The following is a 20,520-nucleotide window of genomic DNA, read 5'->3' as shown; positions in this document are numbered from 1 at the left end:
AAAAATACAAATCTTTATAGCTAAAGCTTACCAACTTTAACTATATCTTCAATTATGGATGTCAACAAGTAAGGAATAAATACCTGAGTACTTGTTTGTCAAAATCAAGTTCAGTAAATTTAACTATTATTTTTGTTTTTCCACAGAAAATGTTAAAATGAATGCAGGCTCATCACATATTGTTTTAAATGTTCTATCCTGGGTACTACTGAGCAATTATCAAGTACTGAAATACTTGTTGATATCCCTTACTTAAAGCAATTGGGGAAGCACATGTTAATGACTGATGCAATGAAACACAATACTCACAAACTAAGAACTTTCATGAATTCTGAGTATAAATGATAGGATAATAATGGTTCTGGAAGTTCTCTTAGATACTGCTTTAATGCTCCTAAAATACACAACAATTCTTCACTGTTTTACAAAATATAATCAATTTGCATAAAAACAATTAAGCGGTAATTAGCCCTTTCTTTAAAATCTCCTATTACATTAAATAGGCATACAATTTGGTTCTCTCTCCAATTTAACAAAGCATTTCCCTTTGATCTTTATCACACAAGATAAAATAAAGCCATAAACAAAACAAATTGGATTACAATTATACATATAATACAAAAAATAAAATTATATCAGAATACCAGTAAATGTGGTTTAAATTATAAACATTAACACTATTATACCTGCTACACTATGTATATCTTGAGCATATTCATCCATATCTACACAACCTGCATCAAATGAAGTCTGAAAAACAAAATCAGAATTTTACAGAAGGAAACTATAGGCAATGCTGATAAAATGCACCATACTGCAAGTTACTTCAGAGATAATTGCTGAACTACCTGTCAAAACAATGTTTTTAACTTTTAAGTTATTTATGGTATTTCAATAAATAGCTTAAAAGTTAAAAATATTGTTTAGACATTTATAGATTTCTGCCACTATAACTTGTAATACAAAAATGTAACAGAAACAAAATATGAAAAACTTGTTCCAGGTGTAAAACTTTAAGCTTCAAGCTGTGTACCATTATCTTCAAGGTTCGTTTTTTTGAGTAATTACCAAGGCACTACTATATATCTTTTGTTTTATAATTCAACCAATATGACTTCTTTTAACAGAAGATATTTTGCATAAGTGAAGACATTGAACAATTAATTTTATTGTATTTTGGTTGTGTATCAAAAAAAGATATTTTACCTTCAACTTTTTTACTTTTGAAGCCATTCCAGCAATTCTAAACAATCCCTGAAAAAAAACAAAGGAAAAAATGTATAACATTCATAAAAATTTATACACCTATTGCACAACTGTAAAAAATAATGTGAAGTTTCATTTGAATCTAATATATGGTCAAGGAAAACTACTTTTGTAAAGTCATCTAATTTCCTCTAATTTCATTCTTCGGACATTTTCAACAAAAAAACATTGCATATGACTGACCTCTTCTTCCATTCCATCTCCATCCATGATGGTAACAATACAGGCTTCTATCACAAGGGCTATATCTCTTCCTGTCACTCTTAAATGTTCCTCTAATGGCACTCCATAAACAGGTTTGTGTGGGTTGCATTCTGTAATCATAAAACAATATGTTCAGTTAATTATACATCGAATACTCCATGGGAAACAATGCACCCCAAAGGTTGAACCTTGAACAGTTGGAGCAAGTAAACAAACTTGAGAAATTTCTGGATTTTGACTGATTTGATTTTCGATCCAGCATAGGTTCCTGACATAAAACTGAGATTCAATACTGTATTTTGGTGAGTATTGTGCGCTCTTTTTTACCAGGAAACTAATTTCAGAACATGGGGGTGCGTATAATACACCAATACATCGTTTCAACACATTTTTACAGACCTAAGATCAGTCGAAAATTAACCACCTTAAGGGAGTCAACATCAAATCACAGACCACTTATGAGCTGCCAAAGCATACTTATGGATTTTTCATGAGTTTTTTGTTGACTTGTTACCTTTGTAAGCATAGATTGTCAATAAAATCTTCTTGAACAGAATTTGGTTTTAATTTATTTTCTCCCGAAAGAACACAGCATATCATGTTTACAACCGCCATACTTTCGTTTTGTGTATTGATTAACTAATGTTGTCACATAGTTATAGAGGCGTTGCAAAGAGTATTTAGATGTCACTGATTATGGTTTCACCTGTTAATTTTATATCTAACAAGCAATTGACATGTTTATTGAGGGGATTAATTAATTATGATGAGGACACAAGACAATTAGTTACCAATATTATGAAAAGAGATTGTAAATTGTTTTGTGATGTGTATATAATTACGTCTTTACGATGTATACGACTTGTTAATGATTTGAAAGAAGTAACTAAAATACACACAAGTTTAAACAATCTAATAATTGAATAACAACCTTGGGCACACTGGTCATAGAGCCCTAACATATTTTCATTGGACAAAGTAGTTTGTTTAAAAAAAAAATATCGTTATTTACACATCTTATTGAACTCTACTTCATAGTTATTGGATACTCTACTTTTTGATAATATTTGGCTTCCTTTTTTCAGTGAACTAATATCAAAATCCTCATCCAACATAAAAATTATTAATTTTAAACATAAACCCTTTACGTATCCCTGATATACATCGGACAGAATTCTGCATTTTATTATCACGCTTGGCCGAGCTATCAACACACATGCCCTATTTGATGACCGTCTGCTTTGTTCGCTCAGACCCCTTAATTGATTGCAGTAAAAACAGTCCTCCGTCTAGAATTAGCAATCTTCAGAAATTTATCACTCTCAACAGACAACCTTTTAAAGGTAATAAAAACATATGTCTAAGCTGACAATTTCAGCTATTGTCTATGTTACGAATTTCTTACCAGAATAGTTAATTAATACACATAAACACAGACAAAACAGATAAATACAAAAAGTAACAAAAACAATATTCCTTATTGAAATAAATACACAAAACAGATGAAATGGTCCCTTCTATTTACAAATTAATTAAAGCCAGAAATGTTTGTGGTCTTAACAAGTTTCAATAAGTACAATACATACATACATAGGTAAAAAGTTTTTTACATCAACTTTTAAAGGAACAAGCATCTGACAGTATTGCTGATGCAATACAGTGTCCCTTTCGGCCTTTGAACTCATAGCCTTTATGAGATTTTTGTTTATATATGTGAACTAACAATGGATGGTGTTATTTTTTAACAATCAAGAGAAAATAACTCTTGAACAGCAAAAGCAAATTCCATCAAAATCAAACCTGAGCTTCATTTTACAGTAGATAATAACATTTTTGCATTACAGAAAGCTGCACAAAGACATTCTCTTTCTATCACCTGGGAAGTTGAAAAAAACTTCATTATGAATTAAAGGGCAAATAACTCTAGAATGACAGCAGCAATTTGCATCAAAATGATGAAACATAAATTTTATGTAATTTTTTTATGTAAATGTCAAAGGGCCATAAGTTCCATATAAACCATTTTGCCGCAATAATATTTACATTTAATTTGAAACTTGTCATGATAAGACTAGCTAACAAATATGAAATCAATTGGATGAGGCATTACAAAGAAAAGTCTGGAAAACATAAAATTTTATGAAATTTTCTATGTCCAAGGGACACAACTTCTGTAAAAATCATTCAACCGTAACATCATGATAAGACTATATACCAAATATGAAATCAATTGGATGAGGCATTACAAAAAAAAGTCCAGACAACATAAAATTTCATGAAATTTTCTATGTCCAAGGGCCATAACTTCTGTAAAAATCGTTCAATTGTAAAGTCATTCAAACTTAACTTGTAACATGTCATGATAAGACTATATACCAAATATGAAATCAATTGGATGAGGCATTACAAAAAAAGTCCGGAAAACCAAGTGTGACTGACAGACTGACTGACAGACTGACAGACCGACAGAGTGCAAACCTAAGTCCCCTTCGGCATTTGCCGAAAGGGGACAAAAACCACCCTGCCCACTAAACACAACTGTGCACTATACACACCAAAATACGGTATTTACCTACTACAGTTCTAAATCAAAATTAGAATCTAAATATCTGGTTACATTAAGCACATCTGAAAACTTTTTATAAAAAATCCAACAGAAATTTATTTTACAACTTTGTCAGGGACAACTTGAAAACAGGCTCCAAAGTTTTTTTTTGTACTGCTCAGGTTTACTATCATCTAAGGCTAATAAAGCTAATAACCACAATGATGATCATTAGTTGTTAGCTATAAGTACATGATAATGGAAGTTTTCATATAATTTATAAACTTACCTAATGCTTCTTTCATCTTGGGTAATATTTTATCAATTTCCTCTAATGCTTTTCTGTGGTATGTTTGCTGAATTTCTAATAACTGGAAAGAAAAAAAGGGTTATGATCCCTCCGCTTCACAGTTTGAAATGTTGTTAAACAACCATTACTCAAAACTGTAAGAAACAAAAATCTATCATGTGACCTACGGCTGTCATACAAAATCTATCATGTCACCTAAGGCCGTCATACAATGAAAACTGTCTAAACAGAACCCTGGAAAATCAGAAAAACCTATCTAAACCAGACACTTTTAAAATACATCCTTCTCGGTTTAATTATATTTTGAACCTGTGTAAACCAAATACCTGTCTAAACTGAACAAATTTTTAGTCCAAAAAGTGGTTTGGTTTAGACAGGTTTCACAATATTAAACATTCATCTTATAATTCATGTGAGAAGAAACTGCCAAAATTAATCTAGAAAGTATCATTGACTTACTTTAAGTAATTTATTACTATGGTCTGGTTCTCTGGCTACAAAGTCATACATTTCTGTGGCTAAACCATCCTAAAGTATAAAGTCAGGCATTCTAATATATTCTTTTAATAAGTATTGAACATCATTTCTGTTTATCCCCTGGTAAATATTTGATTACTAATTCAAACCTGTATATGCTTAATTAATGAAAATCTTTATTTTTGGCCATAAAATAAAATTCCTAGAGTTTGTGAAATTTAAACATATATTCTACAGAGAGATTTTAAATCCCTAGAGTTTGTGCGATTTTAACATAGGTTCTACAGAGGGATTTACAATTTCTAGAGTGTCAATTGCAGCAAAACTACACAGAATTTATAAAATTAAGCACCTGGGCTAATTTTATCAATACAATTATAGCAAACAAATCTACTATTCATTATTCTATTTTATAATTAGATAATAGTTTTAATCTGTATTTTAGAGTTAAAGAATCAGGGTACAGTAATTGAAATAAACTATTTCACTTTCAAGTCTCCATTCCCCTGGGAAATTAATAATTAACTGATATTACTTTCATTAATGCAACTGTCTGTATTGGAATTCACCACTATGCAAAAAAATGCAATATACAATATATCGTTTTTGATAAAAATTTCAAAATAATAAATTATACAACAAATAAAATCTATTTACAAATTCTGAATGTCAAATATATGAACATTTCATCATAGAATCAGTGTAAATTATTTCTAAATACATTTCTTAACTGACTGTGATATATTGAACACACATGACTACATTGTCATTATCTATGCTGTCACAATATTAAACATAAATAAACAGTAATAATGAAACCTCACCCTAGCTTGTTGCATTCTAGCACAAGAATCTTCATAATGTTCTTTCATGGCATCAGCCTTGTTAGAAGCAGCCACCATATTGGTTCCACTAACTTGTGTCTGTTTAACTGCTTGTTGCCATCTAAAACAACAAAACCAGAAATTTGTTAAATTATTTTACACAGTATAGAAAAACCTACAGTACAATTGTTATCAAAGCCTCTTACATTCAAATTATACCTAGATAATGCAATTTTCAAGAAAATACATACAGGAGTAACAGAGGGATTCTAAGATCCATGGGGTTTAACCAAGAAAATACATATAGGAGTAATAGAAGGATTCTAAAATCCATGGGGTTTAACCAAGAAAATACATATAGGAGTAGCAGAAGGATTCTAAGACCCATGGGGTTGAACCAAGAAAATACATACAGGAGTAGCAGAGGGATTCTAAGACCCATGGGGTTTAACCAAGAATATACATACAGGAGTGACAGAGGGATTGTAAGACCCATGGGGTTTAACCAAGAATATACATATAGGAGTGACAGAGGGATTCTAAGACCCATGGGGTTTAACCAAGAAAATACATACAGGAGCGACAATGGGATTCTAAGATCCATGGGGTTTAACCAAGAAAATACATATAGGAGTGACAGAGGGATTCTAAGACCCATGGGGTTTAACCAAGAAAATACATACAGGAGCGACAATGGGATTCTAAGATCCATGGGGTTTAACCAAGAAAATACATACAGGAGTAACAGAGGGATTCTAAGACCCATGGGGTTTAACCAAGAAAATACATACATGAGTAGCAGAGGGATTCTAAGACCCATGGGGTTTAACCAAGAATATACATACAGGAGTGACAGAGGGATTCTAAGACCCATGGGGTTTAACCAAGAATATACATACAGGAGTGACAGAGGCATTCTAAGACCCATGGGGTTTAACCAAGAAAATACATACAGGAGCGACAATGGGATTCTAAGATCCATGGGGTTTAACCAAGAAAATACATACAGGAGTAACAGAGGGATTCTAAGACCCATGGGGTTTAACCAAGAATATACATACAGGAGTGACAGAGGGATTCTAAGACCCATGGGCTTTAACCAAGAATATACATATAGGAGTGACAGAGGGATTCTAAGACCCATGGGGTTTAACCAAGAAAATACATACAGGAGCGACAACGGGATTCTAAGATCCATGGGGTCTAACCAAGAAAATACATACAGGAGTAACAGAGGGATTCTAAGACCCATGGGGTTTAACCAATAAAATACATACAGGAGTAGCAGAGGGATTCTAAGACCCATGGGGTTTAACCAAGAATATACATACAGGAGTGACAGAGGGATTCTAAGACCCATGGGGTTTAACCAAGAAAATACATACAGGAGTAACAGAGGGATTCTAAGACCCATGGGGTTTAATGTTACAAAACAATCATTTGGATTGCATATGAAAGGTAACTATCATATATATATTTATATTGTTCTTCTATATATAGTTTTAGACACTTTTCCAAAGTCTAATTCATACTATTAGTAACTTCTTACCTGCTTTTCAAAGAATCCATGTCAAGTGTTGCTTTGTTCAAATGTTTCTTTAACTTATTAATTGCAGGAATTTCAACCTGAAATACAACACAATAATTATATGTTTCTGATACAGAACTATAGTGTTCAACTAAAACTGTGAGCTCACGAAGTGATACACCTGGCATGCAAAATGTAAATCAAATTTTATTTGTATCATCACCCTGTTTGTGTAAGTAGTAATCAGTGATTACAAATACAAATACTAATACTTTTATTGCCTAATCATATGGCCTTTGCAGGCATAGTGAATTAAAAACATTAAGCATACCCCAATATACATGTAGTTTACAAATAGGAACACATACAACTATTCATGCCTGATTTGCATTAGTTTGACACATATGATTTAGGGAAAAAATATAATAATATCATGGTGAAAGTACAAAAAATGCAAAACATGGAAGAGCCATTCAAGATACCGTTATATATATAGTTTATATAAATGAAGCATTAGCCGCAAAGAATAGAATAAATGAGCACTGAAAATTTGGTCGCTAATTTCCAATGTATTTGAATGGGCTTTAGGTTTAGCCAAATACTGACAAAGTAAAAGTGTTTAGCATGATGATATTCTTAATTTCATTAGCTGCATCACAGCAAAGCTAGTCAAAGGCTTATCGGTTGATATGGCAATGATTTTTGGATGAGGAGGGTTGGAGAGAAATAATGACCTCTATCCAGTGATTTAGCTAGCGCTCGCCATTTTCGCCACTTACGAAAGGATTTCATAAATGACGAAAATGTTTAAGATCGTTTTTTCGTCACTTAAAATTTGAAAAGTGTATAAAAAAAAATTCCATTCAAAAAGTATTTCAGATAAATTTTCGTTACCTTAAATAAAAATGTTGTTAAAAACTGTCAATCGTCACCCGGCCTTACGCTCTGACAAGTTTATGACCCCAAGCTTGGTAATTACCTGGTCAACCAGGTGTGAAATACATTTTATTGTTGTTAACCTGGCATCCCTGATATGTGCATCGATAATAATCCTTTAAAATAACAACAATTTATCGATCGTTTAATCATTATGACCACAAAGGATAATGCCACGCTTCTCACTAAACTTCAGCTGGTCGTTTTTGACCGCCAAAAAAAGCCTCGAGTTGAGTCGAGACATTTCTGCTTTTAAGTACATTTAAAATATAACTTATATATATCCTTATTTTAAGGATTAGTTGTTCGATCTTAAATGGATACCAACCGATTTTACTCCCATATAAAAAAAACCTTCACGAACCTCGCAATATATATATATATATAGCTATCTATTTTTAGAAATTTAAATGCACACAAAAACAATGTCTCCGATGTGTGACTGGTCATCTCATGGATTTCAATTAATTTTAACGCAATAGCGGACAGTTAGGAAGTATTAATCTATGATAAATATTTATTTTACGATCCTCTTTTTGTCTTGAAACAAAATCACAATGATTACGAATGTCTTCAATTCTACTCATGATCTGGGGACAAAGGTCACTAAAAAATTATCACCCAGCAGTAAGATATCACGCAGCAACCGCTTACAGAGTGCAACATTCTACAGTTGACTATGCCAATGTGGCCAACCTCCTTTCTATCTGTCTAGTTTCTGTGTTATCTACTGGTGACAGAGAGGGGATTTAGTAGGTACAATCTGATCAAGACCTATCTTAGGAACAGGCTCAAGGTTTCATCAATCAATCCTCTTCTAAAGATCTGTCTCCATCCTTCTGATTTGAGAAGTTTTAGATTGAAGAGGGCTTTTGAGGTGTGGTGTTTGGCAAAGGACAGAAGGATTTTCTCTTATTAGTTGAGTGTCAGATCATACCATAATAGTAGCTAATGTCAAATAGTAGCAATTTTTAGACTGAATGCATCAAAGCTTTGTAATGATGTAAAACATTTTCTATTTTACTATTTTTCTAATAGTAACTACATGTATTTTATTTTATTAAGTAACACAGGTTTTCTTATAGAAAATAATAGTTATTTTGTTGTAACATTTATTGTATTTATTGTTATGCCTGTATCTGTGAACTTCAAATGAATATATTAAGAGTGTTTATGTCTTTAGTTTAGTGATATCACTCACTATTTGCAAAATTCTGCTGCCCATAATATGTTGTTCGTGCTCTACACAAAAGTGACTAAAGCCCTCAAAATCCTAGCTAAAACCCTGCCTCTATCAAACATTTTTTTTTTAGGATTATCAAAATATTCCATCAACAATAGCAATTACTTACATCTAAAATATTCTGCACAGGAGTTAAAACTTCTTTCTCTACATCTATATCATGATGGAGTAAATGACTAGCTAAGTTACTCTGACATTCACCACACATCTGGTACATATTTCTGAAAGCAAGAAGAAATTTCTCATTAAATTCACAAAAAAAATATTATTTAAATCAGACTGCTGACAATTTATTTATTTTATGGTGATGTTTCTATCTTAATTTTCTTTTTAATTTAATCTACAACATATGACCCTTATAGCCTCCTATTCATGCAGGAGTTTACTTCCCATACATCCCTCTTTTTTTAATAAAACATTTTCATAGATTACACCCATAATGTTTTTATTGATCTTGTTTATGATCCTAAACCTGGATTCCTAGATCTTTACATGCTAATTCATGCCTATAATATTTTTTTTCTGTGCTTGAGTAGCGTCATTTAATAATGTAAGTGGCAGTGTATTCCAAATATTTACTTTTTTCCTAGACTTCTACCAAAAATTGGTAACTTCACATAAATATAGTGTTTGTAACTCATAGTTAGATCCAATAATAAAATGCTTTGCAAGGAACAGCTTGATATGATCACAGGGGTCAAACCCTAAATAAGTTTGGGGCTAATATGGGCTCACAATGCAAGCTAGTTACAGCTTTGAAGTTTGATTGCGATTGGACATTTAACACAGGATAAGAATTTGACCAGAATTGAAGTGACCCTATTTTGGGAGCCTTTAACCACAAAATTTGGTTCCCAACAAAAAGGAGATTCCATTGATGTGAAAACCTCAAAACAACGAATTCAAGAATCCATGAACTTGTGTTTCTTCCCTAATCCATGAAAATTGGTATCCACATATTAAAGTACTTTCAAAGTAGTTAAATTCTATGAAATGCTTGTTTTGGCCCCATTTTGACTCCTAATTCAAAAATATTTAGGGCCACAACCCAAAAATATTTTATGGTTTGGAACCTTGCCATGGAATTTTATAAAAATCAACTAATATTAAAGTAACTGTGTGAATACTAAGTGGATATGCAACACGACACACAGCCAGTAATGACAACACAGGAGACATGACCAAACTATTAAATCACTGCATTTTTGTGGTCTTATAAAAAGAATTGATCTTGAACTTGTTGGTCACTACTTACATATTATAGTAATATATAACTATTATAACTCTTTCTTAAAAGAGCTTTTAAGTTGATTAACAATAAATGATGTTGCCAATGAACAAAATTGATTACAATCCTTTTACAAATCTCCATTTATTTATATATAATACAAACCCCATTAAAGTGTCTGTCCCCAACAGACTGGCACTCTCTATCATGCTCAGAGCTAAAGCTGTTTCTGGCATCTTTTTCTGTAAGACAAAATAAGAAGTGGCCTACTTATTAGTGTATAACCATTCTCTTCTTCATGAGATAGGCGTGTCAACAATGCAGAGATCTTAAGAGAGAAGTGTCAACAAGGCAGAGCCATTCCTCACAAGAGAGGGGTGTGAATAAGGCAGAGCCCTTCTTTATGAGAGAGGGGTATCAACAAGGCAGAGCCCTTCCTTAGGAAAGAGGGGTATCAACAAGGCAAAGCCTTTCTTCTGGAGAGAGGGTTTCAACAAGGCTGAGCCCTTTTTCAGTAGAGGGGTATCAACAAGGCAGAGCCCTTCTTTAAGGAGGAGTTGTCAATAAGGCAGAGTCCTTCTTCAGGAGAGAGGTGTCAACATGGCAGAGCTCGTCTTCAGGAGAGAGGGAGTCAACAAGACAGAGCCCTTCTTCAGGTTATTAAATATATGTGCCATATATTGTATACATTGTTGTGGCATTGCACCTCTGCAATAATTACCATTATAGTTTGGACTTATAGGATACTGGTAATTAATTGGAAAAAGTGAATTACCAAATTATGATCATGAGTACCAAAGAATGTCTACATTTTAACAAGCAAGCAGGGCTTGTTCTGTGCACGAGTTAAATCTTAATGCGTTATTGGCACGATTGATTATATTTTGGTTATTTACAATAACCAATTGATTATTCTATTAATTTTATAGATTTTCTCCCTTATTTGTTGCAATTTTCGACATAAAAACTACAGATTGATATATATGTTGTGATGTTTTGATGGGAGAAAATGCAACAGTGAAATTATTGAATTCCTTTCACAGTGTGAATTATTTAAAAAATGTTTACACTGAGAATATTCAGTAAATCACTGCTATCTATATAATTAATAAATTTCTGTTCATGCTATAACAACATACAAATGTCCATCTACCACCCTTCATGACCTGGAGTATATTTTTAATTCAATCTTCTCTTCTGGTATTAAGATAAGAGTCACAGTTTTAAGAAACTTGAAACCCATGCATGCATAAACAAAAGTAAAACTAATGCTGCAGGCTAAAAAATGTAAGAGCATTCCATCTGGCATCTGTTTTATTTATGGCGTGGTCAATTCCTTCTCAGTCATGTTTTATTTATGGTGTGGTCAATTCCTTCTCAGTCATGTTTTATTTATGGAGTGGTCAATTCCTTCAGAGTCGTTTTTTATTTATGGTTTGGTCAATTCTTTCTTCGGCATGAATTAACTAATTTTCATTAAACAGTCTCATGTACATTATGTACACTGTAATACATTATTTGGCTTTACTGAATATGGTTTATCAAAAATAAACAATAGAAAAGTCAGACTTTCACTAGAACTGCCCTCATTAAAAATTTTTATTAGGGTTGGCTACCTGAAACTTTCAGATCATCCACTGTAATAAGGTCCATACAAAAGAGAAATTTAAGCCACATAAAAACTTACTAACCAAGTGTGAATGTACTGCTAAGACTATAGGGAATTTTATTTTCATGTGGTACATAGTATTATGTATCTACTGCCACTTTCTACAGAAACATATACATGTTTATGACCTTATAAATACACACCAATCTTTTCTCGTAATCTGTACTTGTAGTTTTTATCCATGATTCTATTTTCTTTGTAGATTTTTGACTGACGTCTTTTACTAAATCAACCCTCTTCTCAACAGATTGTAAATCTTCTGAGAGGACTTCAGACTTTTCTGATCTAAAATAGAAAAAAAAATAAAAGTACTTCAAGTTAAATTCAAGAGTTTAAAATTAGATTTATGATGAAACAATGGCTTCGACTAAAAGCTCTTCACTTTTATTCGATCATATTTTTGCACTTTCCCGGTAATATAAAGCTCGTTGGGATGTACAGGTACAAACAATACAAAGTTTATATCCCTAGTTTTTTCCCTACAGAGTTGCCTGTAGAAGAGAAGTATTTCAAGATGTCTAATAATACTTTAAATGAACACCTAAACAATAAATAGAAAAATATGAAAAAAGGCTCAATTAAAATGTCAGTAATTTTCTAATATACAGATGTAGTATTTCTAAAATATCTTTCAGTCTGACAGAATCTTCCTAATATTTCTGATATACAGATGTAGTGTTTCTAAAATATCTTTTGGTCTGACAGAATATTCTTATATTTCTGATATACAGATGTAGTGTTTCTAAAATATCTTTTGGTCTGACAGAACATTCCTAATATTTCTGATATACAGATGTAGTGTTTCTAAAGTATCTGTCGGTCTGACAGAATATTCCTAATATTTCTGATATACAGATGTAGTGTTTCTAAAGTATCTGTCAGTCTGACAGAATATTCCTAATATTTCTGATATACAGATGTAGTGTTTCCAAAATATCTTATATAATTTAACTTTCAGTAATGTCTACCCTTTAAATTTAGATACAAGTATTTTGTTTTCTATCTGCCAGCTTTGGTGTTCATAACAGAATCATAATTTTTCAAGGAAAAATTCCATCAAATCTATAATAATTACTGCATGATACTGCCTCTATGTAGACTTCATACTGAAGTATAGACAAAATCAATCAATAGTTTTGCAGGAAACCATTCAAACTTTACTACATTGCTATACATTTTATCAATGTAAACAATGTAGCCAATTAGAATCAGAAAACAAATATTCTATTAAAGAAAACATAAATTGCTAGCATGCTAAGCAGAATTTCACAATCAGATGTTAAAATTAAGACAATAAAGATGTTCATGTACTACAATATAAATGAATTAATTTTATTTATAATGAAATTACCAAATCATAGGTAAAAAGCAATACACTTTTTCATTGATATTATCTGCTTTTACGTCCACCTACACATCAAGATAAATATCATTGATAAAGACCACACCCACATGACACCGCTAAGATATGACATTATACTGTGAAACAACACAAAACACTAACAAAGTAGACAAGTACACCTGAACTCAATCATATCATAGACATAGTTGTAAATAATAGACATTGTTTTAAATAATAACAGTAATTTTGTAGAAAGATAATTCTCCCTTAAGTGATACTGTTGTGACTCAGATAAGATAAAATTGATGTCTAATAACCATCTCATCAAAACGACTATGTCAATTACTTTGTATGAAAATGAGACATACTATTATACATGTACATACCAAATAGTCCTTTAACCCATTGCTCTAGTTAACAGGATATTGGCAAGATTCTAAAAAGTATTTATCATAATTTCAAGGAGTTACACATACATGTACCTGTGATAAAAACCTATCAAGACATGCATTCTAGGAATACATTCAAGTGGTTTTATATATGAGTAACAGTATATTTCATTTACCCCTCTGCAGACTCATACCATTGGTCTTATTTTTATAAGGAAGTCATAGAGAGACTAGGGTTGTGTGGTCTTGGAACAGCCTTACAGGAAACACAAATTTCCTATGTGTACCATGCATATTTTGTACATGTACATGTACATGTACACTGTATATGCTAAGTCCAAAGTCATACACATTGTCCAGACTAAGCTGAACCCCTTGTGGACTGTATATTTTTTTGTTTGGTTATACTATGCTACTATATTCAATAGAGTCAAAACAACTAGAAATCATGTAGGGAAATCATTTGATCTAGTAGAGTAAAAAGCTTCACTGAGTGCATCATGATATGACTGCAGTGGTCAAACCCTAAACAGTTAGGGCAAGTTTGGGCAATATTAGTTTTGATACACTTGAACATAAGTACTTACACTTCATTATGGACACAACAACTAGCTTAGACACTATATTACACAACATTTGAAATTAAAAATAAAAATTTTCAATAATTGGACAAACAATGTAAGAAGTCCATTTTGAAGTGGGGGTCCCTTTGACTCAAAAACCATAAGAGATATCTAAAATCTGATTGATTGACCCAGGCGAGGAATTTCATAAGAATCAAATAAAAAAATATTTTCTAAATCAGACCAAAAATAAAAAAGTTGATTTTTTTTATAGGTGTGACCTATTTGGTCCCTTATAACTCAAAAACAGTCAAAAACACATCAAATCTGTTGATATATTTGTTACCAAGATTAAAAAAAGAACACAATAAAAAAGGAATAATCAATATTGGAAGAAACAAACATTTTACAAGGGTTTTAATGAAACACTTAATTCTACCTTTTTTGGCCCCTTATTCTAAACAGTTGGGTTTACAAATTAACTCCAAATTAATTAGGAACATTTCTTTAGGGATCAGTAAATCATATCAAAATTTAATAACAATTGGTAAACCACAACTAAAGTAACTGCACAAAAATGAAGTGTCTATAGTAACGACAACTGCACCGTAACAATTTTTTGTGGTAGTATACTAAAAAGTGAATCATTAAAAAAACAATTTCTTATGTCATTCCTGACAAGATTTCTAAACCTTCAATTAAGCATAAGCAAAATACATGTATATGCCAAAACGTGTTTCCCAACAAGATTACCATGGTAACCAGGGATGGATCCAGGATTTTATGAAGTGGAGGTGTAACTACGAGAATCAGTATAAAATGAAATCAGATTATGACATGTTAATATTTAATACAATATTTAGCAGATTATGATAGTTCTTTCTTTTTTTTTTCTTTGAAAAGGGGGCGTACACCAATTACCTCCTCACCTGAACACGCCCCTGTTAACTATGAGCAGCTACAGCAGCAGCCAGCTGTTAAGCCATCTCAACAGAACCAAACAAAGCAATCCAATTAAGTTTCAAAACATATCCTTTGATATCTAACCCCTCATTAGCTTAGATAACCTCTGTTGACCATCAAGTTTAAACAAGCAGAACCAAGAACATACCCTGAGTAGTCTTCTGTTAGAACATTTCTGCCAAGTTTGATTACCGTTTGCTAAGTACATTCTATTAAAGATAAAGTCAAAATATGTTTCACCATATGATTTCAATGGCAACTTTGAACAGCTCATCTACCAAATGAGTAAAAGAAAGTTTACCCTTTGTAGAGGGCATTGAGACCAAAAATGCTATCAAGTTTCAAAACATTGGCACCTGTGGTTTCAAAAAGTGACCAACATTTTTGACCTTCCAATGCCAATATAAAGTTATTGTACCATCAAAATCAAAAGAAACTCACAAAACAGAGATGGTAATAGCTTACATGGACCCATGGTCCAAGTGTTTGAGCTAGAGAAGGAACACATAAAAAAGATGCAGTGCAAATTTTATGTGTAATTTTCAACACTTAAGCTAGTACTTCTACAAACTATAAAACAAATAATATAATTAGATGTATATAATAGATAAGATTGATGGGTGTTCGCCTCTTCACATTTCATAAGTGTACATCTACAAATGTAAATACTTCCACATATTAAGAATGTGAAGTACAGATATAGTATTTCCATTAAAATTACCTTTCATGTGATCTTGGCCACACAAGAGGTGATAAGAAGAAAATTTTTTTTACCATGAGTTCTTGAAATGATGATTCTGGGGCTTAATGGAAAACTGGTTTATTGCAATAAAAAGGAAGCATTACATGCTTTGTAATGCAATGATTCTTTTTCACAAATTCATTTTTTTAATTTTTTGCTTTAAGAAAGGCATTACATTCCAGTATCAAAATAACACACCAGTACATGATTAATTCAAAAGTTAATTCCTTGGTTATTGAGCTTAAATGTAAATCACAAATGACATATTAACTTTATAGGTACAACAGGTACTAGGGCATTAAATGGCACAATAAACTTTAATAACAATGAACATGTGTAATGCTGAAATGAACTGGTTTTGAATCAGGGATCAATCAGGATCCTATGGAACAATGATCCTCCTGTTTTATTATCAATAGGTCAAGGGAAAAATAGTGAAATAGAGCATTCAGTTTTCATTGTTCACTTCAGACATATATGGGTCACTTCGAACTTCAGGAGTATTGTTTACTCATTATGCTCAATTTTATGGGTCATTTTCAAATTTGATAAGAGATCTGACATATGGACCCCTTAAAATTACCATTGTGGACAAATGGACTAATTGTGTCATTTATTTCAACATATAAGTTAAAGTACTGATGAGAATTCACTTTAACAAATTTAACTTCATTTATACATGTAATGTTGAATTACATATGTACTGGTAGATAGGATTTGAATTGTTAAAGATGCTTTACAATTAAAAATATGGATTTACTGTCAAGTGCATTTTCATATGACATGAACAAAGTTAAATGAATAAATAAGATAATTTGTAAATACAACAGTATTTCACTACTGAAAACCTAGAAACTTTACCATTATTTCCTCAGTAACCAGAATAAACAGCTGTGTGATATAACTATCCCCACTACAATGTAGAAGCAAACTTAATAAAAGCAATTACTTGAGAATTTAAAAATTTAATTTTTATCAAAAGTAAACAGCTTTTAAGATTATCATAACTAACAACTCTGTATTTAGGCAATTCAAAAAAGGCATTCTCAAGGTATGGAGTGACATGTAAAGAAACATCCATTTTTAGGGTGGGTAAATACATGTACATGTAGCTCGAAAATGAAAAAAAAACTTTTTATATGTGCAGTTTGAAGCAATAATGATAATAAGTTATTTATAAGATAAAGGTCACATGGACTTCCCCATCTTTCAAGTGTTATGAAAAACAGAAAATCAATTTTTCATCAAAAATGTTATGCACACCATATTAATAAACAGCTGTGTAAAATTCAAAGCAATGCAGATGAGGCATTTTTAAAACAGGTATCTTCCAGATAGCTTCTAATAGGGGTTTTGAACACCCTCCTTTCTTTTAATGTGTTCCAATATCTTTCAGATGAAAATAGAAAATCTTTTGTCATAATTGTCTGTTTTATATTCAAAGGTCCTGTATATATTTTACTTTTAGAAATTCAGACATATTTAAAATACATGTACATTAGCATGATAATGATTTTACAAAAAACATGTTAAGTAAGCCCTTCTAAATTCCTGTATAATGAACAAATCTCTAGGATTGCACCTCTCTATTCTAATTTTCCACAACTACCCTCTTTATCCATAACAGCTAAATAAGGCTTATACCAAAACAACCAAAACATGTGAAAGTGACAGAAACTAATTTAAAAAAAAACACTCTAATGATCAGAGTGGTAAAATAGGAAGTTATTTTGGAACATCTCAACCCTTAACTCAAGGAGGGTCAAGTTAAAGATCAATTTAAATATAAAGCTTTACCAATTAAATCTAATCTGTTCCTGAAACTTGTCACTAAATCATGTTCACACTATACTAACTGCTGGCAATTTTTTTCCACTGACTGATATTTGTATTGCATCTTTGCACTAATTAACAAAAGGCTCCCAGGAGCCTGAATCTCTCACCTGGCTAAAGTTTATCTTTCAAGGGCAATAAATTTAATAATGAGTTATCCAACAATTTTGACTCATCAAGACTCCGGTAGGACTTATCATAAGGATCATTGCAGCAACTGAAAGTTTCTTTCTATCTATTATAATTTTCAATATATTGGCTGAAAACTGTTAAAAAAAAAACAAACAAAAAAAAACTATCATTTTTCATCTTTCAAAGGCAATAACTCTTACAAGGAGTCACCTGAAAACTTTGATCCATGAAGACTTTAGAAGGCCTTATAATAAGGATCATTTCAGCAATTGACAGAATTTTCAAAATAATCAGAACACAATAAAAAATAAGATTAATCTAAAACTTATCATAGTAAACTCAAACACCAAAAAAATAGCTTATCACCTGCAAGTTGTTTAAGAAAAAATATAGAAAACTGTTATAGGGCAAACACGGGTAAAAATATATGTTTCAGCCACAAATTTGAATATAAAAACAAAACAAAAATACACCATCTTGACTTTATAATCCAAATTTTTCCTGTTATAAACAAGCACATTGTACAAAGTACTTTCAGTAACTCAGAAAATTTTATCTATAGGGAAACAAAAACTGATTATGTTTATGAATCATATGAAATACCTGAATCTATAAATAGTGGAGCATCAATGTTAAGATAATAAATTAGAGGAAGAGATACTGGTTTACAATAATAAAAATAGATGTTTATTAAATCAACACATTTAATCAGATTTATCAAGTCCTTCTGTTAAACAACAGAACAAAATTTTGTTTACAATGAAAGCTTTCAGAAAGTGACAAAGGAAACACCTGTCACTGAGTCTTAAGTGTTTAGGATTTCTGAAAATTTTAAGTTTCCAAGGGAAAGCTCCAAATAAAAGTTTCTGGTAACTTTCCCACAATCAATGACAGCTTTCCCAATTAGCAAATTCTTTTGGAAATTCAAGTTTTCTATTTGCCAAAGGGCATGTAGAAAATAATGAACAAGTTATTAACTTTCCCTCATCAAAATTCACTTATCCCAAGTGACAGTGAATTAGAAGATAAGAATACTGCATACAAAGTTTATGATTCCATAAGATATTGGCCTTAAAAATGAAACAAATTTTATAAAATAATCCTGGGGCACAACTTGATATGGCTATTGATGTCATACCCTGAACATAGGAACATACATGTATATGAAAACGACATCACAATTTGATTCATTTAGATTGTGATTAAATACATGTATATGACACAGTATAGTACCTGTATGTTTACCTTAGTAAACAGACATAAAGTATTGAAGTTGAAATTACTTCACACATATGCCTATCTACAAAGGAAAATCATTTTGGAAAAAAGTACTGCTATTAAAAGTGTTCAAGTTGTGTACACATCTAAAATAAACTACTACAAAAATTAAAATATGTAAGGTACTAATGCAATTTCTGTTTTGGACCCTTCTAAGGCATATATTGTATATTATTTACGGGAAACTCTTTACATTAAAAGAAGACAAGATCTTTAATCCAGATTATGAAGAAAACCAATAACCCATTAAAACTGGTCAAGCCAGACCAAAGTATCAAACAATTTATGCCATATAAGTTATTTTCCTTTGCACAATAATAAGCAGTTTTAAATACTTGGTTTTTTACTCCTTTTTTCTATTTATAAGGTTGAGGTTACAATGTCAGTCAGAACCTTCCATTGACTTTATGTTACTGTTGTATAAACTCATCACAGATTCCTCCACTGCTAATGTTAACAGTAATGTAAAGGAACCTTCATTCAATTGACCAGACTAATTACACAGAACTAATTAGGCTAAAAACTACTTGAATACTAAAGACTGAAAAATGAACACCATTAAAATTCAAGCAGAAATAGATATTTTATATAAAGTTCTATAAAATGCATGTTTTTGGCTCTATTGGCAGTGAAAAGGAAATACCACTGGGCCAAAGAATGTCTGGTAAAAAATCACTTTGATTTTTTTAATTGACCAAATAGGAGACTAAGAACCAATTTTGTGTACACTGCTTTGGCCCGTTATTACATAACAGTTGAGGCTATAACCTACAATATCAATCCCAATAATCTTGATGTAAAATTTCACTTAAATCCAATGATTAATACATGCTAAAATACTCTTATAAACATAAATATATATAACCCATGACTTTTTAATCACTGAGTCAGATTTCACTAGGATAAGTCTGGATATAATACTGGTACACACTTAAGCATAAGGACTTACAATTCATTGTGGTCATAACAGCTGGTTTGACTACAATATATTACAAAATTTGAAATTCAATTAAAAAATTTCAAAATCTGACCAAAAATAAAAAAAGTA

At 31.5% G+C, this 20,520-nt stretch overlaps 1 protein-coding gene across 7 annotated transcripts in view; it reads right to left on the bottom strand.

Annotated features, from left to right (window-relative positions):
- LOC148618981 (rho GTPase-activating protein 44-like) overlaps window positions 1–20,520 on the bottom strand; it is a 42,459-nt gene that overhangs the window by 18,537 nt on the left and 3,402 nt on the right. For all 7 annotated transcript variants that reach the window (XM_088578444.1, XM_088578443.1, XM_088578441.1 and 4 more), the window contains exons 2-12: window positions 12,374–12,515; window positions 10,727–10,803; window positions 9,443–9,554; window positions 7,176–7,252; window positions 5,627–5,747; window positions 4,785–4,853; window positions 4,305–4,386; window positions 1,450–1,580; window positions 1,207–1,254; window positions 687–750; window positions 310–394 (exon numbers count right to left, since the gene is read on the bottom strand). In XM_088578444.1, the coding sequence (XP_088434570.1) occupies window positions 310–394; window positions 687–750; window positions 1,207–1,254; window positions 1,450–1,580; window positions 4,305–4,386; window positions 4,785–4,853; window positions 5,627–5,747; window positions 7,176–7,252; window positions 9,443–9,554; window positions 10,727–10,803; window positions 12,374–12,515 (1,008 nt within the window). The remainder of the gene's footprint in view (window positions 1–309; window positions 395–686; window positions 751–1,206; window positions 1,255–1,449; window positions 1,581–4,304; window positions 4,387–4,784; window positions 4,854–5,626; window positions 5,748–7,175; window positions 7,253–9,442; window positions 9,555–10,726; window positions 10,804–12,373; window positions 12,516–20,520) is intronic.

Source organism: Perna viridis, chromosome 4, assembly GCF_037379345.1.
Source record: "Perna viridis isolate PV_CMFRI_1.1 ecotype Kerala chromosome 4, ASM3737934v1, whole genome shotgun sequence".
Lineage (NCBI taxonomy): Eukaryota > Metazoa > Mollusca > Bivalvia > Mytilida > Mytilidae > Perna > Perna viridis.
Note: the sequence above shows the minus strand (reverse complement) of the source record. Positions and strands in the feature narration are given on the sequence as shown.